Here is a 24721-nt window from a genome sequence, read left to right as displayed (position 1 = left end):
CTTGCCTTGAGAAACATTTATCAACCCAGAGTTTAACCACCAAGTCTGTGCCTGTATAAACATTAGTGGGCTCTCAAGTCTTAATAATGATCTGTAATCATAAGAAGTCATGATATTATCTCATTTCAGAGTAACCCTTTCTTACTATCTATTACCTCCTTCCTCTCAATCTTCCTTTTTCTTTAACTTCAACTAAGTATTAGTGGACTTTGAAATGAAAAAGTTGCTTTAAGTCAGAAAACGGGCACCTGGTGCATTTGCATAGTCTTTGATAAGCAATCTGGAAGTGTGGTTATCTTAGGAGTTTTAGTGCTTTTAGGAAACTTGTATTTTATTTATAGTTGACTAGGTATCTTGAGTGTCATCAGTAAAAGTAGGTTTTTTTCTTGAGATCCAGCTTCATGCCCTTTATCTCAGTATTTGTTGCAATTTCTATATTCTGATGCTTATTATCTTCATCACATTGTAATTTCACCACAGACAAACTTTAATTTTCTGTCTTGAGGCAGTATAGAGACTGGCTTTGTATGGTTTTACGATTTAATCTCTCTCTTTAGGGAGTTGGTTCATTTCAACATTACATACAGGTTGAATATGCAAAATGATTTGGGTAGGTTAATCTGAGACAGCTGACCTAAGTTTATCCTAGTGAAGTAATGTTTTTTGAAATTATTTGGAAGAAATTAGTTGTCCATTCTTTATTATGTTTTTGCAGCTTTATTTTACTGATGTGAAAAATTCAATATGTACTCATGATTTTTTTAATATGAAGCAACCTCAATTACAGCTCACTTTTTATTTTATGTGGACTTAAACAATCTTTTAGCTTTTAAACTTGGTCATTTTTTCTTTTAAATCTGTGAATGGGAATAGCAAATTAATTTTAGAACAAAAAATAATGTCAAGTTGTGTGTTTTTTTGTTTTGTTTTATGTGAGGCGGAGAAACCAAACTACCAGTGTGTTGAATCAGAGACAGCAGGGCATTTATTTCACACTATCTTGGATTTGAAGTAGAGCTAGGAAAATTTGAATGTTCTTAAACCTTGCTAAAGTGGTGTGTGGGTGTTCATTATGTTTTTAAACCAAACTTTAAAAAACGGTATAAGAATTGAGTGCTGAGGGGCTTTTTAGGATTTTCTGGTGATTTGTTGATATACTCGTCAGGACACAACAGCTGCTTTTGTTAATCAGCGATTCTACCTAAGTAAATGTAAGCCTTTATTTAACCTAGTGTACATGAAGTTCCTTAAAGATCTAATGCTTCCATGTACATTTTCTATGGTTTTACAGGATTGTTATTGCAAATTTAGGTCAGATACATCACAAAAGGCATAAAATATTATTTTGATAGAGGTTATTAGCAGCATGTATACAAATTAGTTTAGATAAATCATGCATTGTCCTACAAACTAGTTATTTTTGGCTTAATGTAATATAGCTCCTGAATTTTTTCCAGCAGCATAATAAAATGGCTAATCAGGTGAATGGTAATGCGGTACAGTTAAAAGAAGAGGAAGAACCAATGGATACTTCCAGTGTAACTCACACAGAACACTACAAGACACTGATAGAGGCAGGCCTCCCACAGAAGGTGGCAGAAAGACTTGATGAAATATTTCAGACAGGTATAATATGCATTTCTTGTTTCTGACTGGTTATGAAAGTGAGGGCAAACCACTTTGAATTTTATAGATTTTGTTAAGGTTAAATAATACTTATTGTTTCTGATCTATGTAGAGCTGAATGTTTGTTACTTTCCCTTCATTGAGGGCATATTGGGTTTGACTTTGATATTCTTATCTCATTATTTTGAAGCCTTCTTAGTGTTGAATATGCAGTCTTAGTTGTTTCAGAACAGTGCATCAATTTGTCTTAGATTTACCACCAAGTAAAATGTATGTTTCAGCTTATCAAATTTTACTTTTTCCCTTAATTTAAAATCAGTCATCATTTTGCTTTTACTTTTCTACTTTTAGCTTCTTAAAGTGATTGTTAAATCAGCTTAGGTCTGATTAGGTGGCATAATAAGAGGATTGGTTAGACTGTATTGTCTGAAATGATAATAAATGTCAGATTCCTTGAGAGTTTGTGCTTGTGTAGTTTCTATTAAATATAAACACACATCTCTCAGTAATATGGAAGTGTTTGGTTTGTAACAGCTGCTTTTTTAAATCTAGAAGTCCCCTGGTTAAGTACTTAGACAAATTTGAACATCTTAATATGGTTGGTTGTAAGTGGTTTGAAGTTCTAAAGAGGGAGAGAAATATTTACCCTTAGAGAGTGTTGTTCAAAATAAACGTATCTTCCCCCTTTGGGGCCATGGATGGAAACTTCCTCAGTGTTTTGTGTGCCTATCCAGATTTTGGGAGAGAGAATTGAATTGTCTCACAAATGTGTCTTAAGTACCATAGTAACATGTAGTGGTGTGGGGTTTTTTTGTCCTTAAAATTTATTTTAGATATGAAAAGCTAAGGATAATTTCAGACATTAAAATGACATCTAAAAATTATTCCTGAGTGATGGTCCCATTTGAAAATCAGTCCTCAGGAACTTTCTGTGACGTTCTGCCATAGAGAATTGGCAGTGGTCTGCTTAGAGATGCTCTCTTGGCAGAGTGCTTTGTTATTGATAAAAGGCTGATTGTTTTAAGTGTAGGGTTGGATTGATAGAATGGATTGCTGGGTGTCCTGAGGTGTGGCTCTGGGTGTTGATATGGAATATTTAAGTAAGGAAACTCCAATTATTTAGAGTTGCTCATTTTGAGCTTTTAAAATAAATCCTGGCAACATTTTTTAAAGGTACCTTTGCAAGTGGCATTACATTTATTTAAAATATATTTGCTGTATGGAATAAAGTTTTTTTTGGTTTTACCAAATGGAGTCACTTCTGATATTAGTTCATATGGACTTAGGGTTTTAATCTGCCAAATATTTCTATTTTACATAGGATCAATTATGAAATATATTCCTTATACATATATGGAGAGGAAATATAACACTTAACAGACTTAAGTGATTATATTTGAAACTTAGTGGATGTTCTGTGTGCAGTTAAATATACTACATATACAGAATGCAGTGTATATTTTCTGTATAGTTTATTTGTAAGTCCTTAATGCCATTTGAAAAAAATTGTCATTGTTGACAGTGTTGTGAATGCCACAGCATCTTTTAAATCTCAGCTTGACACTTCAGAAGAAAAAAAAATGCCTTAAAATGCGACTTTCAGATTTGACTGATCAAGCTGCACTTGAATTCGTAGAAGAGTTTAAAATTATGCCTTTCCACATTCTGACTGCAGCAAAGTAGATGCTTAGATAAACGAATGTGTTTCATGCTATCTTTGGTGCTGAGGAGGAAAAGCCTTTGATACTTTTTGGAGAGCGGAATAAATTGTTTAGTAAAAGTGGTTCTTTCTTATCCCCTTCCCCCTGCCCCCCACCTCTTGTGTGGTTAGCAACAACTACAACAGTCTATATAAGTTGAAGATTGATCCTTGGGAAATACAGTATGTTGTTACCACTCTTAACATAAACCAGAATTTGTTATATTAATGCTTAATCTGTGTGTGTGTACATCAGATTTAACTTCCAAGACTTAAACCTCTGACCAGTGGGAAATGGGGTTAAGATTTTTATGTTTTTTATGGGATATATTTACACCCCTGTATGAAAAGCTAAGGATAATTTCAAACATGATTAAAATTCATGTTTGTAGTTACTGACATTTTATCTTTTATTTTCATATTTGAACTCTTGACCTTTCTATATAGTATTTGTATAGCTGCCCATATGCATATAGTAAAATGAAAATGTAGTGTGTTAGTGATAGTATTGAATGCAACTGTTCTTGATTAAACATTGATAGCACAGATTAGAGTATCCCTTTTGTTGCAATAATGTTACCCCCTTTCAATTTGATTTGTAGGATTGGTAGCTTATGTGGATCTTGATGAAAGAGCAATTGATGCTCTCAGGGAATTTAATGAAGAAGGAGCTCTGTCTGTACTACAACAGTTCAAGGAAAGCGACTTATCACATGTTCAGGTAAGGCTATTACTCAGAAATGTCTTTGAATAACTAATGACCTGAAGTTATTTTACTGTTACGTTTTTCCTGTGGAGTAGTAGTATTTTTTTGTTTGTGATTACCTTTGCTTTTATTTATTTTTTTTTTAAAATTGATTTCAGAGAAGAAGGGAGAGAGAGATAGAAACATCAGTGATGAGAGAGAATCATTTGATTGATTGGCTGTCGTCTGCACACTCCACAGTGGGGATGGAGCCTACAAACCGGCCATGTCCCCTGACCCAGAATTGAACCGTGACCTCCTGGTTCATAGGTGATACTCACTCACTAAGCCATGCCAGTTAGGCTGCCTTTGCTTCTTTTAAAAAATCAGTTTAAGGGAGGAAAAATCTTTTGTTTATGGCAAAGAGTTTTCAGAAACAGTATAAAGTAAAAAAGTGTCCCTCCTCTCCTTTATTTGTAGTAAGTTACTTTAAAAACTTAAAATCAAAGTTTGCTAATTGTTACTGGTTTTTTATTGTTTACATTGCTCAGATTTTAAACATTTTGGATCATTTGATCCTGTTTTATTTTCTTCAAGGGAAGTAATGAAGGTGGGAGAAATAGTTTTCGAACATGTGGCAAAGATAGTCCAGATGCATTTAAATATCAACAAATGAAAGACTGTCTTGCTGTTTTCTGCACCATTCGCTGGCACATAGTAACCACTCAGCAAATACTTATTGAGTGAATAAATGAGTAAATATTTTGTTTAAATTCTGGTCTTCTGAAATTAAATTTCATATGTATTTGACCCTTCAACGATTCCTGGTAATTCTTTTTCATTGAATTACTTGCCTGTTCTAGAACAAAAGTGCATTTTTATGTGGAGTTATGAAGACCTACAGGCAAAGGGAGAAACAAGGAAGCAAGGTGCAAGAGTCTACAAAGGGACCTGATGAAGCAAAGATCAAGGTAAAACTTGACTTGGTAATGAAATCAAATTAATATGAGATTGAATACTAAAAAAAAAATATATTCTACACTAATAAAAGAGAAAGATGCAAATTGACTGTCACTTCACGATGCCCACCAGCCAATCAGGAGTGAGCATGCAAATTAATCCAACAAAGATGGTGGGTTAATTTGCATACACAGGCGCTGAGCGGCTGGGGGCAGGGCGGCTGCTTGCGGGCGCACTGGCGCCAAGTGGCCTGCATCCCGGGAACAGGTGTCCTCGGGAGCCAGGTTGCTCTGAGCCTGTAGGCCTGGAGCAATCGGGGTCCCAGAACGTCTCCGGCCACTCTGGGCCTACACGCACAGGCGCCGAGCGGCCGGGGGCGTGGCGGGAACATCTCCGGGACCCAGGCGCTCTGATCCGGCGTGCGTGTGCAAGCGGCCGGGGGTAGGGCGGGAATGTCCTCCGCAGTGAGCGAGCAGACAGCAGACTGCGGGGGAGCAGATAGCAGGGCCCTGCTTGCCCGTGGCCCCGGCGGCGAAGGGCAAGCAGGCCCCCACAGAGCGCAGACACCAGGGCCTGCGGTGGCATCAAGCAGGCAGATCCGCAGAGATCAGAGGACCACAGGGAGCAGGCCTAAGCTGTCAATAGGACATCCCCTGAGGGCTCCCACATTGGAGAGGGTGCAGGTCAGGCTGAGGGATCCACTCCTCCCCCTCTGTCCCCCCTCCCCATGCACGAATTTCATGCACCGGGCCCCTAGTATATATATTTTTATTGATTTCAGAGAGGGAGAGGGAGATAGAAACATCAGCTGCCTCCTGCTCACCCCCTATTGAGGATCGAGCTTGCAACCCAGGCATGTGCTTTGACTGGAAATCGAACCGTGACCTCCTGGTTCATAGGTCAGTGCTCAACTGCTGAGCCATGCTGGTTGACATTACTGTTCCACTTTTTAAAAATATTAGTGTTTAGAAATGAAATAACTTAGGGAAAATTACATAAGAATTTTGGAGGCGAAGATTAATTATATGTTTGGTGAAGAACTGATTTAAGACTCTCCCTCATTTCTTGTTCTTTGGGCTATGAGTGATATATATTTATTGATGTTTCCTATAACAGTTTTTTGGATTGATCCAGTCATGTTTCTGGTTCATTTTATTTCTAAGCACTTTGTTTGTTTCTTTTAAAATATATGTATTTTTTTTGCCGAAACCGGTTTGGCTCAGTGGATAGAGCGTCGGCCTGCGGACTGAAAGGTCCCAGGTTCGATTCCGGTCAAGGGGATGTACCTGGGTTGGGGTCACATCCCCAGTGGGAGATGTGCAGGAGGCAGCTGATCGATGTTTCTCTCTCATCGATGTTTCTAACTCTCTATCCCTCTCCCTTCCTCTCTGTAAAAAATCAATAAAATATATTCAAAATATATATATATATATTTTTTTATTGATTTCAGAGAGGAAGGGAGAAGGAGAGAGAGAGAGAAAAACATCATTGATGAGAGAGAATCACCGGTTGGCTGCCTCCTGCACGCCCCCTACTGGGGATCGAGACCGCAACCTGAGCATGTACGATTGACCAGAATTGAACCCAGGACCCTTCAGTCAGCAGGCCGACGCTCTATCCACTGAGCCAAATCAGCTAGAGCCACTTTGTTTCTTTTCTCTTGGTAAAAGTGTTTTTATAACTGCTTTTCTCATTTTTGAGTTTTATTTACCTCAGTTTACTTATAAACTGGGAATAGTAATCACGCCTACCTCGCAGAGTTGTAAGAATTAAAGGAATTAAGATATTGAAACTGCTTAGAATCATACCTGGAATGTAGCAAAAACATACAACTATGAGTCATTTTTTTTATATATATATATTTTATTGATTCTTCACAGAGAGGAAGGGAGAGGGATAGAGAGCTAGAAACATCGATGAGAGAGAAACATCAATCAGCCACCTCCTGCACACTTTCCACTGGGGATGCGCCCGCAACAAAGGCACATGCCCTTGACTGAAATCGAACCCGGGACCCTTGAGTCTGCAGGCCGACACTCCATCCACCGAGCCAAACTGGTCAGGGCTATGAGTCATTTTTTAAAAATATATTTTTATTGATTTCAGAGAGGAAGGGAGAGGGGGAGAGAGAGAGAAACATCAATGAGCGAGAATCATTGAACGATTGCCTCCTGCACGCCCTCTAATGGGAATCAAGCCCGAAACCTGGGCATGTGCCCTTGACCGGAATTGAACCGGAACCTTTAGTCTGCAGGCCAACGCTCTATCCACTGAGCCAAACTTGCTATGGCTATGTTATTATTTTATTTTTTTAAATATTTTATTGATTTTTTTACAGAGAGGAAGGGAGAGGGATAGAGAGTTAGAAACATCGATGAGAGAGAAACATCGATCAGCTGCCTTCTGCACACCCCCAACTGGGGATGTGCCTGCAACCCAGGTACATGCCCTTGACTGGAATCGAACCTGGGACCTTTCAGTCTGCAGGCCGACGCTCTGTCCACTGAGCCAAACCAGTTAGGGCTATTACTATTATTTTATATACTAGTAGATGAACTGCTATGAAAGGTAAATATAGGGCATTTAGTGAAAGACCAGTGAACCTTAAACAAATGGATATTGTTGTTTAGTTACTTAATGTTGAAGTTGTTTGTACAGTTTTAGGTAGGTAGGAAATATAAATTGTAGTTTCTGCCATATAATTAGCTTACCTAAGTGCTCCTTTGTACCTCTTTTCCCTCATCTGTAAAAGGGCATAACCCCATTTTTCTTTTTAAAAAAATATATTTTTATTAATTGCAGAGAGAAGAAGGGAGAGGGAGAGAGAGAGAAAGAGAGAATATCAATGATGAGAGAGAATCATTGATCGGCTGCCTCCTGCACACCCCTAGGGGGATTGAACTGGCATCCTTGGCATGAGTCCCAACCTGAATTTGAATCAGCACCTCTTGGTAGCTCAGCCAACTGAGCCATACCAGCCAGGCTTAATATTTTAAAAATAATTATGTGAAAACTAGAGGCCCGGTGCCTGGATTTGTGCACCAGTGGGGTCCCTCGGCCTGGCCTGCGGGGATTGGACCAAAATCGCCCGGTGCATGGATTCGTCCAAGGCGTGTCCTGCCCGTCTCACCCAGTACCTATTCGCCAGACCACAGCAGCAAGCTAACCTACTAGTTGGAGTGTCTGTCCCCTGGTGGTCAGTGCACATCATAGCTACTGGTCGGGTGGTTGCTTAGGCTTTTATATATATAGATTTGATGTAATAATTGTTTTTTTAAAACTTACTACTGTTCCTTGAATGAGCCTATATTATTTCCCTAAAGCTATTTGCTCTTGATAAGTTGTATGTTTTATATATATAACACGTGTATATTACATTATGCAAGTACCATCATGTGTAAACATGTAATATACATATTATGCATGTATTATGTAATATATTTCATGTATTTCTATGTTTAAAAGTAGAGCAGCTCTATTTGAGTCAAAGGTAAAAGAATGGAAGGTCTAAGGAAACTGGTATCCTAGGGTTTTTCCAAAGATATTTTTGAAAACCACTGAACTTGTTGATGTCTGATATCTCTTATTGCCCTGACATTGTATAATTTTAAACACATGAAGTGTAAAACTCCCCTTTCTAGATAGATTGCATTTCTTTTTTTCTCATTGTGTCTTTGTTCTGTAGGCCTTTCATATAAGCACAACCTTTAGGGCACAGACATTATTTTCTTTTCTATGATTTCCCTTAAATACCTAATATAATGTTGTGAGGAAGGTTGGGAATTAGGAAACATGAGGTTTCCTTTGTTTTTTTGAAACCTGAGTATATTCATTTGGTAATTGCCAAATATTTTGAATCTATGCTATATGAGAAATTGTCTGGTTCTTTTTTTTTTTTTTTTTTTTTTTGGTACAGTGAGCTTTATTGATGGTGCACAACAAGGTAGGGCTACCTAAGCCCCTCCCCTTCTTCAGGGGGTCTGGGATGGAAACTGTGGTCAGGAGATTCTCAGTGTATTGGGGGATTGATCTGGGGCAAGGGCTCCCCAGCAGCTGAAGGCCTCTTCCTCTTGCTGGGGCTGGTAGTCCAGGGGGCTCTTATTCCTTGGAGACCATGTGGACCATAAGGTCCACCACCCTGGAGAAATTGTCTGGTTCTTAAAGAGCTTATGGTGTAACAGGAATACAAAACAAAAGACCAAATAAAACAGGTTAAATTATTTGAGTACAATAGAAAGAGTGAAGATGTCAGAAATAGTAAATGGGATAAGCTGCATGGTAGGACTTTTGATTTTCAATATATATATATATTTATATTTATTGATTTTGGAGAGGAAGGGAGAGGGAGAGAGATATGGAAACATCAATAATGAGAGGGAATCATTGGTTGGCTGCCTCCTGCACGTCCCCTACTGGGAATTGAGTCTGCAACATGGCATGTGCCCTGACTGGGAATCGAACCGTTAGCTCCTGGTTCCTAGGTCGGCTCTCATCCACTGAGCCACACCAGTTGGGCAGGACTTTTGATTTTTTTAAGGATAGAGAACACGTTATTTGAAAAGAATCACTGGTGGATATAAGTATGGTATATAAAGGGAACAAGTAAGGAAGTCTAATTGAAGTAGAGGGGGTGCAAAATGAGAAATACTGTGGTATGAAGTACGAATTGGTAGTCTCAGGTCAGCTTACATAGAATTTTTAATAATCCTTTCCTCCTATTTCTATTCTCGTAACAAAAAAGTGGCAAGTCCTTAGAGACTTAATTTGCCTATAACTTTCCATTAAATGTATGGAAAGGAGAAGTAAAATAAAGTGGGAGCAGCATGTATGAGAGGAACCAATGTGAATTTAATCTCTCTTTTTTTTAACCTAATTATAAAATACATAGTCTAACAGGTCGGAGTGCCTTTTGGGAAATAATATACTGATTTATGTGTGATATTTAATATTCAAGTATAAACAGATGTATAATTACCTTTAGGCCTTGCTTGAGAGGACTGGTTATACTCTGGATGTAACCACAGGACAGAGGAAGTATGGTGGTCCTCCACCAGACAGTGTGTACTCTGGCATGCAACCTGGAATTGGAACAGAAGTAAGTGTTCTTCAGCTGTTTGCCAAAATCTTTATAGTTTATAGATTATTCTATCTATTGTGCATGTAGGAAAAATACTTGATTCTTTTCAAGGTTAGCTGTTATTTCTTCGGATATCCATCTGTATTTTGCTGCCCTCATAAGCAAAAATAATTGTAACTATTAGATACCCAAATACTTTGTAAAGGAATGTAGAATTCTTGGATCCAGTTGCTAAAACTATGCAACTAGTAACACCATTTTAGGTGCTTGGGTGAGGTTATTAAGGAGAAATAATTGCTATATTCTGTTTTTGGTTTTGCTTTATGTCTAATTTTGAACAGTGTTTGTCCTCCCTCCTTGACCCTTTTTCTCTCCATCACATAGACAGTATTATTTACTGAGAGATTTGATGGGAATGGGTTGCACAAGGGAAGGATGTGGAAAGGTTGAGCACATTGTTTATACTTGAACAAGGAAGTAATTTGTCCTCCATCTGTGCCTTGCTAAAAGTTTCTTCATATTGCTTTATGCTAATTCTTTAAAAGGAGAAAAAAATGGAAAAAATATCCTCTGGTGAGGATTAACAAAAACAAAAAACCCTAAATTACTCCCCTGGTTGGGTAGTTCAGTTGATTGGAGTGTCATCCTGATGGAGCAAGGTTGCAGGCTTGATTCCTGATTGAGACCCATATAGGAATCAACCAATGAATGTATGAGGAGGTGGAACAAAGAATTGATGCCCCCCCCTTTCTCTTTCCCTCCCCCCTCCCCTTCCTCCCTCCCTCTCTCCCCCCCTCTCTGCCTCCCCTCTCCCTCCTACTCTTTCTTTCTCTCTCAAAAATCAATAAATAAAATTAAAAAAAACTAAATAACTTAATGTTACATAATTATTGATAGAATTGAAATTGGGACTCAACCATCTACATTCCTTATAGGAGCAAGTGTTCTTGAAACATAGTGTACAACTAAATAGTAATTTGGCCTTTTTTTCACTTTTGTACTCCCATAACCCCTTTGGTATCCTTTATCTTTAATGCGCTACTTATGTAGTAGACCCTTTCAAATTTATATTTTATTTTTAAACAATATAGAAATATAGTTCAACTTTCTTACTTGGACTTCTACAGTGTATGTATTTTTTTCTAATGGTTTTTAAATTTTGTTCTTTTATTACCTTAGTCACTCATAAAATTGTTAAGTGGCTTCTTTGTCTTTTCTTTGTTCTTGAGGCAGCCTGGAACACCTCCAAGAGGGGAATATAGCTTGAAAAAGTTATCTATAGTATATGCCATTCAGCATGTGATATCTATGTTAGTATTTATCAACTACATATTACATTGATCTTAGTCATATTTTTTAGGAATAAAAATTAAGTCTATATAATAGTGTTATGTTTTTCACAACACACAATACAGCCTGGTATAAATTTAATTGGTTGTATATATTTCATAATTATAGTAATGAACTCTTTTGCCCATTAGATTGGTTTCATTCATGGAGACTTGTTTTATCTTTGCTTTACATAGATAAGGATTTTACTAGTACTCTAAGATTTCACTCAAAGCATTTGAATAATTTAATAGGAAACTGTTTTGAGTGTCCAATTACAAATAATTGGTGTGCTAATTGTAAAACATGTATCATTCTCTTATATAGGAGAAATGCATTTTCCTACATGTTAGATACCATTACATACAGCAGATATTGTAGCAAAATCCCTATATGAGATCACCAGCCTAAACCCTTCCTGTCAAGGAATTTGTTACAACAAAATGGCAGTGTAAAATTTTGGATTCCTCCCATAAATTTAGATTTCATGAGATTTGACCTATACTTGTTCAAAATTAAAGTTTTGGAAAATTAGAAAAAAAGGTGTTTTTGGTTTTTTTTTTTCAATTACAGTTGACAGTCAATATTTTATATTAGTTTAGGTGTGCAGCAAGAAAAGTAGGTTTTTAATATAGATTTAATACATTGGTTTCAATTGGTCTTTTTTTTAAAAATCCTCACCCAAGGATATTTTTTCCATTGGTTTTTAGAGAGAGAGTGAAAAGGAGGGAGGAGGGGGGAAGAGAGAGAGAGAGAGAGAGACACACACACACACACACACACATCAATGTGAGCTCACATCGACTGGTTACCTCCCTGACGGGGCCGGGATGGAACATGCAGCTGAGATGGAACCTGCAACTGGGATGGAGCCTACAACCTCGACCTTGACCAGAAATCAAACCCTCGACCCTTTAGTCCTCAAGCCAATGCTCTAACCTGGCCAGGGCTAATTGGACTGTGAGGTTTTATCTTTGGATAAAATCTGTAAATTAATCCTATAAATGAGCACTCATTAACAGACATTGTTACTAAGCATTTCCTGCGTTGAGAAATATACAAGAATGATAGGTATTCATTTCATAATGTATTTTTTAATGTGCCTTGGTTCTCAGACCTAGTCTGGTTATGATATCTTTATATTCTTCAGCTGGTATCGTAAAACTTGGGAAGCAAATTTTGTTTTAATTTGTTTCCATTGATAAAAATGTAATATCCATGGAGATTATGGCTATCTCTAATAATAAAAACATAATATGCTAATTAGGCCGGATGGCCTTCCAGATGAAGCCGCTGTGGCGGGGAACCAAGGCAGAGGCAGCCGCCGCTGCAGCAGCAGCAGAGCCCCTTGCACGAATTTTATGCATCAGGCCTCTAGTATATAATAAACTCTTACTTGTTTAAAGTGCATAAGCACTGATGTTCTATTTAGGAATTCAGAGGAAATGGCAGATTGAGATATAATTCTTTGATTTCTTACTAATGGAAATGTTACAGAACCAGTGACAGAGACCTAAAAGTATATGACTTTGTAGCACCTGAATTGAATTATATATGTAGAAAAGCTGCTCTGTTTGCAAAAGAGCAAATAGGAACTGGATAATGAATGAACTCCAGTAGATACTCAAAAGACTTTGTTGAGCTGCCTGTTTGCTTCTGTTGATTGTTTCCGGATCCTCAAAGGACTTCCTCTATTACTGTTGAAGTATTTGATGGATAGATAATAGACAGCCAGAGTTTTGTCCAAGCCTTGATGCCAAGTGAGTAAAGGAATAATTGTTATGGTATTTGTCAGATTCTATTGGTTCTGGATTGGGGTGGAGGATAACTTACACACAACTGAGTGATTACTCTGAACAGTTCATAGGGAGCCCAACCATTTAATAAAGGGAAAACATTTCTATTTCATTTTAGTTAATTAAAATTGGTGTTTAAAAAACTTTAAAAGGTGTGATGCTTAATTTATTGTGTTTTTTAAAAATCCTCACCCAAGAGCCGTAGCCGGTTTGGCTCAGTGGTAGAATTTCCACTTGGGGACCAAAGGGTCCCGGGTTTGATTCCGGTCAAGGGCACTTATCTTGGTTGCGGGCTCCTTCCAGGCCCGGGCCCTGGTCAGGGCTCATGTGGGAGGCGATCAATCAATGTGTTTCTCTCTTTTCTTTCCCTCTCTCTAAAAATCAATGGAAAAATATACTTGGGTGAGGAGTAACCAAAAAATAAATAAAAAAATAATAATAAATCCTCACCCAAGGATACGTTTTTATTGATTTTTAAAAATTTATTTTTTTAATATATTTTTGTTGATTTCAGAGAAGAAGGGAGAGATAGAAACATCAATAATGAGAAAGAATCATTGATGCTGCCTCCTCCACGGCCCCTACTGGGGATTGAGCCCGCAACCTGGGCATGTGCCCTTGACCAGAATCGAACCCGGGACTCTTCAGTCCACAGGCCAGCCCTGCATCCACTGAGCCAAACCAGCTAGGGTTGTTTTTATTGATTTTAGAGAGGAAAGGGAAGAGAGAAAGAAAAAGATCAATGCATTGCCTTCTGTATGGGTCCTGACTGGGGATAGAACCCGAAACCTAGGTTTGTGCCCTGACCGGGAATCGAACCTGCAACCCTTTGTTGTACAGGATGACACTCCAACCAGCAGAGCCACCCAACCGGAGCATATTTTTGAATACTGTTTAGTTTTAGCCTTTTTAAGTTCTTTTAATGTTCTAAGCTAAACTGATCTCGAAATGAAGCTACCTCCTATTTCTAAGATAAACCAGAATTTTTGGCCCCCAGTGATTTATAATATTTATAATATTGGGTGCTTTGTTGATCACAGGTTTGGAGATGTTTCTTCTAAAATAAATCAATATTCTCTTGGAAAATCTAACATTCAAATGATAGAGTACAATGAGCTCATTCTTTTGAATCTTTTCTGTAAAGTGATTAGATTACTTTTACTGAAAATACAGATTTTTCTTTTTAACATATTATTATTGATTTCAGAGAGGGAGGGAGAGAGATAGAAACATCATCCATGAAAGAGAATCATGGATCTGCTGCCTCCTGCACGCCCCCTAGTGAGAATCAAGCCTGCGACCCAGGCATGTGCCCTTGACCAGAATCAAACCCAGGACCCTTTGGTCTGCAGGCCGACACTCTATCCACTGAGCCAAACCGGCCAGGGCTGAAAATACAGATTTTTCATTTTAGGTATGCTTAATGAGGCAAACCCGTCTGGTTCTAAAAATATAGGCACATGTGTTACATAAGTAGTAGTATAGTCTGACATTTAGCTTCCTTACTTAGTTGTGTGTCAGATATATTTTCATAGTGCCACTCCATGTGCTCTTTCTTTTCCATGTATTTGTAATGGGTAGGGGAAAAATTTGGATGATGAACAATGTAATTATGAAGCACCATTGCATTATATTAATAGAAACAATATAAAGCAGAATTTACTAAGGACAGTTTTAAAATATTCAAATACAAATATTCTGGAATATAAAAATACTCTAACCAGAGTAGGCTAGAGAGCCTAGCCACATTAAACAATTGCATTTCAGCCTAGGCCAGATGACTCGGTTGGTTTTTGTGTTGTCCCATACACTAAAAGGTTGCGGGTTTGATTCCCGGTCAGGGCACATACCTAGGTTTTGGGTTTAATCCTCAGTTAACCTATATTTCTCTCACAAAAATGTTTCTCTTTCCCTTCCTCTCTCTCTAAAAATCAATAAAATAGATGAGAACTTTGTCAGTATAAGTTTTTTAATGCATTTCAAAATTAATATCAGTCATCCTTGTGTATTTCTTTTTTCCTTAATCCTCACCTGAGGATATTTTCCCATTGATTTTTTTAGAGAGAGTGGAAGAGAGAGAGAGGGAAAGACAGAGAGAAATACTGATTTGAGAGAAACACATTGATTGGTTGCTTCCTGAACTCGCCCCAACCAGGGCCCAGGCCGGGGAGGAGCCTACAACCAAGGTACATGTCCTTGAATGGAATTGAACCCGGGACCCTTCAGTCTGCAGGCCGACACTATCCACTTATCTTAGGACACCTTTTATCACTAGCTTTTTTTTAGTGCTGTGCCCTGTTAATATTTATAGAGTTGATAATGCAGGTTGGTATAGCTGAAGTGGTCAGATTCTGGATATTTTGAAGGCAGATCTAACATTATTTATTGATAGGATGGATATGGGGATAGAGAAAGCAGCCAAGAATGACTTCAAGGCTTCTTACCTGAGCACCTGGAAGGATGGAATTGCCATTATTGAAATGAGAGGAAGGATGTATTGAAGAACAAATTAGTAGGATTGAAAGGTAGTAGTTCAATTCTGGGTATGTTATGAGTTAGATATCTCTTAGACCTCCAAGTATAGCTGTTGTTTGATCTGTTGCTTATATGAGTCTGGTGTTCAGGGGAGCAGTTTGGTTGGAGATTGTAAATGTGGGGAGACATAAGCATCTGTATGGTATTTAGAAACCATAAGTTTGGATGCAGTCACCAAGGAAATCATGTGTAGCTTAGAAGGTCTAAGATCTGATCTATGCAGCCCTTCAACATTTAGAGTTTGAGGAGATGAGGAGGAACTAACAAGGGACTGAGAAGAGCGAGCCAATGAGGTAAGAAGAACCAAGAGAGTGGTGTCTCAGAAGTAAGAAAGTTTTCACAGAAGGAAGGTTGGTTAATTATATCAAACTTTCCAGGTAAGGTGAGGACTGTGAATTGACACTTGATTGTAGCAACATGGATGTCATTAGTTGACTTTGACAGGAATGGTGGTAAAAGCCAGATTAGGAGAAGATTCAAGAGAGTGGAAGATGAGGAATTTGAGATAGCAAGAACTTACAGGCTTTTGTTGTTGTTGTTGTTTTGTTTGTTTTAGCAATTTAGCTACAAGGGTAGCAAGAAATGGGACAATAACTGGAAGGTATTATAGTCAAGATATATTTTTGTTTAAATTTTAAGGAAGAAATTAAAATATATTTGTGTGCTGATGGAAATGATCCATTTATTAAAGGGGAAATTGATAAAATCGTTGCTGATCCATGCGTCCTTGAGTAGGAAAGGGGATAGGATCTATCCAGTTAGTGCAGAAGTTAACAGTATGAGGTAGATGCTCATTCATACATCTATTCAAAGATGAGCAGCCACTGTGTCCAATGCTGGGAATAAAATGAGGAACAAGTTGTGAACTCTCCACTCACATGGAAATTGAACCCTCTTACTGGTGTTACTCCCAGATGGGGAAATTGAGATTCACTAATTAAGAAACTTGCTCAAGGTAACTAAAAATGTAGATTTGAATTCAATGTAATTTGAAACTCACTATTTTTTTACATTTTCTCTACCTTCATAGCTTTACTTTGCCAAGCCACATCATCCCTTTGTGGGATTGCCCTGTTAACCTGACCAGTCAGCCTGTGTCTCTGTACACTCCATTTTCAACCCAGTTACCCAAATACTCCTTTTAGAACATAAGTCATACCTAGTCACTTGTCCGTTCAAAGCTGTCTGATGTCTTCCCAACACAATTGGAATAAAATTCAAACTCCTAACCATGATTTAACTTAACCTGTTGTCTCATTCTCAATACTGTCTCCTGTGTCAATGTTGTATTCTAGTAACTGGCCTATTTGCTGTTCTTCAACCATGTCAGTTGTACTTCCATCTTTTTGTACTTGTTCCCTTATTTTGGAATGTTCTTTCCTCAGATTATTTACTTAATTTTTTCTCTTAGGTCTCAATTCAAATTTAACCTCCTTAAAGAGGCCCTCTAATTAAAGTAGTCTCTTCCTCATAATTTTTATTCCTTCCTTGCCTTTATTTTTGTTAGCCTTTAACACCTCCTAAAATAATATTGTTTATATTTATATCTCTATCAGTAATATAAGCTTCATGAATACCTAGACCTTGTCTGGTGTTCACTATATCCCTAGAACTTAGAAAAATACATGGCACATTAGTCCAAGGTATATGCATATGCATTTCCATGTCTCATAAGAAGGAACCAGTTGTCTATATAGGCTAGACATTATGCATTGGAGCAACTTTAAGCTGATAATTAAAAGATTAATTGGACATGGATGAGAATGGGAGGGATTCAAAATATTTGAGTTTTTTTTGTTTTGTTTATGGGAGTAATATTTCCTCAGTCATCTTGTTGGAGGAGCAGCAGAAATTATGTTCTTCCAAGAGAAATGGTGAAAATTCAAAGGAGCTAGTTGACAAGGGTGGGTTTTAGTCATTTTGACTTTTGAAAAAGGAAACATTTCTTGCAAATGTATTCTATCTCTATTGTAGAATATTTAGAAATGTAATAAGGAAAAATACAATTAGAAAAGTTTTTTATGTATTATAACTACTATTATTCTGATAGTCATTCTTATCTATACATACATCTATATTCAAAAAACAAGTTGGCACTGCTAGACTTATTGATGACAATCAAGAGGAAATGTTTAATAGGCATTTGGAGACACAGAATTAGGTCTTGGGATGGGGAACTGGAAGATGACTGTATAGTTGTAGGCTTTGGGGATAGATCTTTATAAGTGAAGAAAATACAGTGAAGTATAGTAGAACCATAACTTTGGGAAACGTAGGTAGATTGAAGGATCACCTTGGAAAGGATAGAGAAATAATTAAAGGTAAGAAGACAAGGTTAGTGTAGGATTACTATTATTCATTAATCAGGTTATTTTTCAGAATATGGAATGTTGATGTAGAAGAGTTTCACTAGAAAATTTATCTCATGCAAACACTGATTTACTCGTTAAGACTGGATTGCAAATACTTTAACATAAAGGATTATTTTGATGTTACTGACGTAGAAACTTGAAGACAATTGTGGTATGATTATTTAATTCTAATTTACCATTGTATATTATAATTTAATCCTATATAATTTTTATTAAAATAGAATACTAAATCTTTATATGGTGAAGAATTTTTTATAGGCCTTAAAATACAATATTCTGATAGAGAAAGGGATTGATTGAAGCAGCCCTGGAGCTTTAAATAATAAAAATTTTAGATTGAAAAAGCTTGAAGAAGACCACATTAATTTTTTATTTAATTTTTTTTTATAAAAACAGACATATTTCCATGAACATATGTGCTCTTTATTTGTTTTTATGAGGAAAATAAATTATATTCAAATTTTAGTACTAATTTTGCACACTCTTATTAATCAGTTTCCATTTTTCAGTATAGAATACTGTTCTATGTTGATGACCCTAAAGTTATTATAATAAAAATTAGGGTCAGTATCACAAAATTCATATTATCCCATTGCTCCTTAACAATCTTCATGTCCCCACCCCCTTAAAGAAAAGGCAGTTAGGCTTTATAGATCTAAAATCAAATGCTTACATTGGGATTCTAATACAGAGATTTTATTTCAGGTCTTTGTAGGTAAAATACCAAGAGATTTGTATGAGGATGAGTTGGTACCCCCTTTTTGAAAAGGCTGGTCCCATTTGGGATCTACGTCTTATGATGGATCCACTGTCTGGTCAGAACAGAGGGTATGCATTTATCACCTTCTGTGGAAAGGAAGCTGCACAAGAAGCTGTTAAACTGGTATGTGATAACAAAACAGATACCTACTGTCTAGCAGGTCATTATTTGAGAGAATTACCTCAGTTTAAAATGTTTGCAGTTAACATTATTTTACTTTCTTTAGTTTTTGCTTTGAATGTTTTTATGTTGACTGAGTTGGTATGTGGCCTTTGCTCTGTTTTCTGATTATAAAAGTAAAAAAGAAATGAGTATACCCAAGAATTAATGTGTTGGAGAAAGTGTCCCATAATTCTAAAAAGTTATTAATAGAGCACGGCTGGTTTGCCTCAATGGTTGAGTGTTGACCTGTGAACCAGGGATCACAGTTCAATTCTTGGGCACATGCCCAGGTTGCAAGCTCAGTCCCCAGTGGGGAGCATGCAGGAAGCAGCCAATCAATGATTCTCTCTCATCATTGATGTTTCTGTCTCTCCCTCTCCCTTCCTCTCTGCAATCAATAAATATAAATATATTTTTAAAGTTATTAATTACAGTGATTAGTATCTAAAATTCCATTTGAATATTGATAGAAAGGATGTCAATTCTTGCTGTTAAACTTTATGATAGGATTCTTAAAGTGTAATGAAGGCTTAGGACACTGTAGCCAATTCTGGAAATGGTTCTGAATCTGTTTTGTTTTATTTTTGTCACAGCCTAATCATACAATTTATTTTCTAAGTATATTCTTCTTTTCTATATTTTTGTTTCCAGGTCGTTCAGTCTTCTCTGTCTTTAATCCAGCGGTTCTCAACCTGTGGGTTTCGACCCCTTTGGCGGTCGAATGACCCTTTCACAGGGGTCGCCTAAGACCATCCTGCATATCAGATATTTACATTACGATTCATAACAGTAGCAACATTACAGTTATGAAGTAGCAACGAAAATAATTTTATTGTTGGGTCACAACATGAGGAACTGTATTTAAAGGGCCAGAAGGTTGAGAACCACTGCTTTAATCCTTCTCTTTTTTGCTATTTTATAACCAGTCTTCTATTAATTCCTTTTTATAGGGCCTTTTACTCTTCGTACTTACTTATGAGTAGCAGTAGTAACTAAGTTTTGCAAATTAAGTATATCTTTACTCCTACTGTATTAAAATACAACCATCTCAGTAGCTTAACAATGTCATTATATTTTGCCAGATATCTAAAGCCCTCACCTAGTCTAGTCCTTCTAGAACAGTAACCTCTTTAACAAAGGCTTTTGTTTCATAAGTTGCCTCTAACTTAGTTCTGCTTCTAGTTTGACCCAGATTTTAGTCTTTGTTATGGATTTTTTTTTACAGTTTGTTTATTTAATATTAAGTTTTTAAATCTTTATTTCCATGTTTTGGCAATATATGGATGATTTAATTTATAAAACATGTCTTTTAGTAAATAAATGGGTAAGTAATGTTAAAACAAGCTAAAGTTTATCAAGGAATAAACTTTAGTGATTTAAATAAAACATTTTTTATATATATCATTTTATATACTTTTGAAAATATTGTGTTTGATACACAGTTTAAAACTTTATATATTTAGAATTCTGTGGTTTGTGTAGAATATGAAGTACTTCTAAATTTCTTTTGCATTGATTAAACATAGTTGTTACTCTTCATATATTATTATCTTGCCAATGACTTGTGTGAATCTGATTTCATCTCCAAAGTACTTTTTCTGAAAAATCCATGGAAAGAAGTTTTTAGATAGATAAATCTTAAATATGAAATAAGATAGTTTTAAAAATGAAATGTTAATAACTTTGAGTTATTTATAATATGGAGGAATAGTGAAAGTTAACAAAACCAGATTAAATGAAAGACTGGCTGTAACAAGTTTAAAATACACATTTATATTATGGCAAGCCTGAGGGAACTTGGTGAGTTCATGAAGCAGGGAGTGTTTGACTTTAAATTAATGAATATTTTAGATTGAGATCGGTTGTCCTGAGTTTGGGGTGGTTGTGGGGTGTCTGGTTCTTTTCTTCCTTGCAGTGTGACAGCTATGAAATTCGCCCTGGTAAACACCTTGGAGTGTGCATTTCCGTGGCAAACAACAGGCTTTTTGTTGGATCAATTCCAAAGAATAAGACTAAAGAAAACATTCTGGAAGAATTCAGTAAAGTCACAGGTAAAACAAAAATGTATTTAGAAGTTAATTTTGGGAAATCTGTGGTACTGTTTATAAGTGCAAAAAAAGGATGTGTGTATTAATCTAAGAGTTTAAATGTCTATTCAGTGTCTAAATTGCATCCCTTCTGCTTTTATTATTTTCTGGATTTTGCCAGTTTGATAAATCATTTGAGTTTTTTTTATGTTTATAGTGGTTTGGACTAAGCACATTTCCTCATATCCTTAATATCTTGGAATGTCCCCTTCACTTTACCCTTAATTGAACCTTGGCTTTTGCCCTGTGGTCTTCAAGTGAAGGCTTTCCCCTTCTGACATTCAGTGTACTTTAGGTCCAAAGGGATTAGTATTCTTGTCCTCTTCCTGTTAGCTCATCTAGATCATATTTTTCAAAATTTGCAATTCTAAATGCATGGAATTGATTGAGAAGTACATTTTATATTACAGTGTATACGTTTATACATTGGTCTGTATACATTTATATGTAACTGAAACAAAATTTAATGAAACCAAATACTTTTACTATTTCCTTTTCCATTTCCATTTTTAAAATGCTAATAGAGAGCTACTAAATACTAGCTGTGGTTTAAAAAACACTTTTTTGGACGATTACCTTCCCTTTTAAAGAAAACCCCACTATTCCTTTACATTTTTGTCATCCTTTCCCCTTCCTTCAAGCTGTCATCTATTGCTCTTCTGGTTTTAATTTGTCTTATTAATTCAAGGTTGCTTCTGACTCACAGTCTTTCTCTTCTGTCCTAAATTGACTTACTCTTAGTACTTTTGCCATAGAGGCATCATCCAGTACCCTAGCCTCCTAGTTTTGTGACCATCTCATCTTCAGTCCTTTACTTCAGCTTCCCCACATGCAGATCACATTCTGGATCTTGTTGCCACAAAATCTAGCCACTCCGGAATTTTTTACTTCTAGCATCCCACATTGTAACCACTGCCACTATCCTCCTATGTAATAAAGGGCTAATATGCAAATCGACCGAACGGTGGAATGACTGGTCACTATGATGTGCACTGACCACCAGGGGGCAGATGCTCAACACAGGAGCTGTGGCCAGTGTGCTCCCATGGGGAGTGCTGCTTAGCCAGAGGCCAGGCTCACAGCTGGTGAGTGCAGCAGAGGTGGCGAGAGCGTCTCCCGCCTCCACGGAGGAACTAAGGATGTCGCTAAGGATGTCCGACTGATGGCTTAGGATGGCTTAGGCCCCCTCCCCAAGAGCTCCCGGATAGCAAGAGGGTACAGGCCAGGCTGAGGGACACACACACACACACACTGCATGATTTTCATGCACTGGGCCTCTAGTTTATCATAATTGTGTTGGTCAAATACCTCTAACTGTTGGCACAGTTCTTTTTTTTTTTTTTTTTTTTTTGGCACAATTCTTTAACCTCATTAGTTTATATTAGTTTATTACCTACCAAGTCCTTTCTGGCTTTATATCCATGTATTCATTTTTTTCAGCAAGTGTTTATCCAGTGCCTATTAAGTGCTGGTATTGTACTATCTGCTGGGATACAGTGGTGAATAAGAGAGATCTAGTCTCTGCCCTGTAGAGCTTACATTCTGGGAAAGGAGAGAAGATCATCCCCCCCCCCCCCCCCCCCCAATTAAGGAAATATTTACACATTGTGGTAAGCACTGTAAAGAAGGAAATAAGGGATATTTAGGTAGAGAATAGCTACTATTGGGGATTTTATGGTTATGGAAGTCTTTTCTGATAAGGTGACATTTCATCCAAGACATGAAGAATGTAGCATACAAACAGGCATTCCAAGAGAGCAACACATGCCTGTGTTCTAAGGCAAGAAAGAACTTGGTATATTAAAGTTAATAGAAGGCCAGTGTTTTTAAAAGGCAGAATTATATAAAATGAAGTAGGTAGGACTTTTGAAGACCACATAAGGAGTTTGGATTTTAGTGTATGTATAATGAGATGGTATTTGAAGGTCTTAAACAGGGAATGACATCTGTTTTATGTTTTCAGAATATTTTTATTGCTATATAGATAATGGCTTAGAAAGGGGTAAAGAGTAGAAGCTTTCATAATGTTCAAATAGAAGATTGAGCAGTGGAGATGCAAAAAGTAGATTGGCTTGGAATTGGATAGGGGAGATGAAGTAAAGGAGGAAATCAAGAATGAGTCTTTAATTTCTGGCTTGAGAAACTCAGGAGATAATACTGTTTATTAAGTAGGAAAGTCTAGAGAAGACAGATTTGGGGAGTGGTGGTGCAGTTTTGGACTGTTAAATTTAAAATGTCTAAGTCTGGGGTAGAAATAAAATCTAAGCATTCTTAAGGATATAGATAGTATTTAAGAGTAGGAACTACCTGGTTTTTACCTAGAAAGGAGATTTATGGAAAGATGAGGGCACAGGACAGACCAGAGGGACACCAGTATTTAGCAATTATTTTTATTCTTAGTAAAAACTAACTTTTAAATTAGACCTGAGGATGGTTAGTTGTTGAATCTTAGTTCTCTTGGATTTATATCAATAATTTGATGTTTAAGTTCTTTGGTGTAGTATTTTTATAAATTGTAAGGTCATGTTACATCAAATCTTTAAAACATTGTAGAATGCTGTATGTCAAAATGCAGTAGTTGCACCTGTTGTTTATGGCTGTATCTTTACGACCCCTAAAATTAAAAGGGCACATAAAAATATTGTCCCAAACCTCATATCTAATAATGCTGATTAAATTGTCTATTAGGTAATTAGTGAATCATTTTGAGGCTTCTTCAGTTATTTTTTGCTTTTAGGCAAGTGGATTTAGGTCTGCCTAATCAGTAGATGTGTGGTGGATGCTTTTGGCTTATATATCTGGCTGTTGGTTTAACAGAGGGTTTGGTGGACGTTATTCTCTATCATCAACCCGATGACAAAAAGAAGAATCGGGGGTTCTGCTTCCTTGAATATGAGGATCACAAGTCAGCAGCACAAGCCAGACGCCGGCTGATGAGTGGAAAAGTAAAAGTATGGGGAAATGTAGTTACAGTTGAATGGGCTGACCCTGTGGAAGAACCAGATCCAGAAGTCATGGCTAAGGTAAATGCAATTTCTTGGGATGGAGGTGTGGTCATCATTCAAATTTTATACTCAGAATGAAACTCAAAATTTTTTGAGTTTAATATTATAGCTCTTGATTTTAACTATTTAGGCAAGGACCTGTTTTAACACCAAACTTAACAGCCTTTCTTGATATTCAGGAATTTCCATTAACCATTCCTTTTCCTGCTGATTAAACGTGTAAAAGGAACTGAAATGAAATCCCTTCCATTAAGTATTTTTATACACACTGAGAATTTGTTTAGTGCTAGGCATTATAAGGAATACAGAGGTTTAAAAAGAAAAAAAGACAAGGTCTTACTCAGTAAAGAAAGAGGTAAAGTTTGAATTATAATCTTCATTGACCATATTATGACTTTTATTAAATGGCCAGGAATAATTTTATTTATATTTATATCTAATTTTTTTCTCTTATTTTAAAAAGTTTTTCTTTTTTTAATTATCAAGCTTCATTTAGGGTATTGTCCCTGTGAAGAAAGGCAGAAGGTTTTCATGTTTGCTGTTATATGGTAGTGGCAAAATATGCATGGCAAGTCCTGTAGAGGGACCTCGTTTTTCTCTGTCCTGTCCTTGCATTGCCAAGATCTTT

The 24721-nt window shown here is 36.8% G+C and overlaps 1 protein-coding gene across 1 annotated transcript in view; it reads left to right on the top strand.

The window, feature by feature from the left end:
* Positions 1 to 595: 595 nt before the first annotated feature.
* The window catches only part of HNRNPR (heterogeneous nuclear ribonucleoprotein R), a 32902-nt gene continuing 8776 nt past the window's right edge, over positions 596 to 24721 (top strand). Inside the window, 9 exon segments of the mRNA XM_070404331.1 lie at positions 596 to 610; positions 1458 to 1626; positions 3928 to 4046; positions 4874 to 4981; positions 9952 to 10065; positions 18785 to 18832; positions 18834 to 18962; positions 20917 to 21052; positions 23906 to 24111. Of these exon segments, the coding sequence (XP_070260432.1) occupies positions 602 to 610; positions 1458 to 1626; positions 3928 to 4046; positions 4874 to 4981; positions 9952 to 10065; positions 18785 to 18832; positions 18834 to 18962; positions 20917 to 21052; positions 23906 to 24111 (1038 nt within the window). The 5' untranslated portion in view covers positions 596 to 601.

Source organism: Myotis yumanensis, unplaced genomic scaffold (genome assembly GCF_028538775.1).
Source record: "Myotis yumanensis isolate MYYU_CA2020_CCGP unplaced genomic scaffold, mMyoYum1.0.hap1 SCAF_2, whole genome shotgun sequence".
Classification (NCBI taxonomy): Eukaryota; Metazoa; Chordata; class Mammalia; order Chiroptera; family Vespertilionidae; genus Myotis; species Myotis yumanensis.
This window is presented reverse-complemented; position numbering and strand designations above follow the sequence as displayed.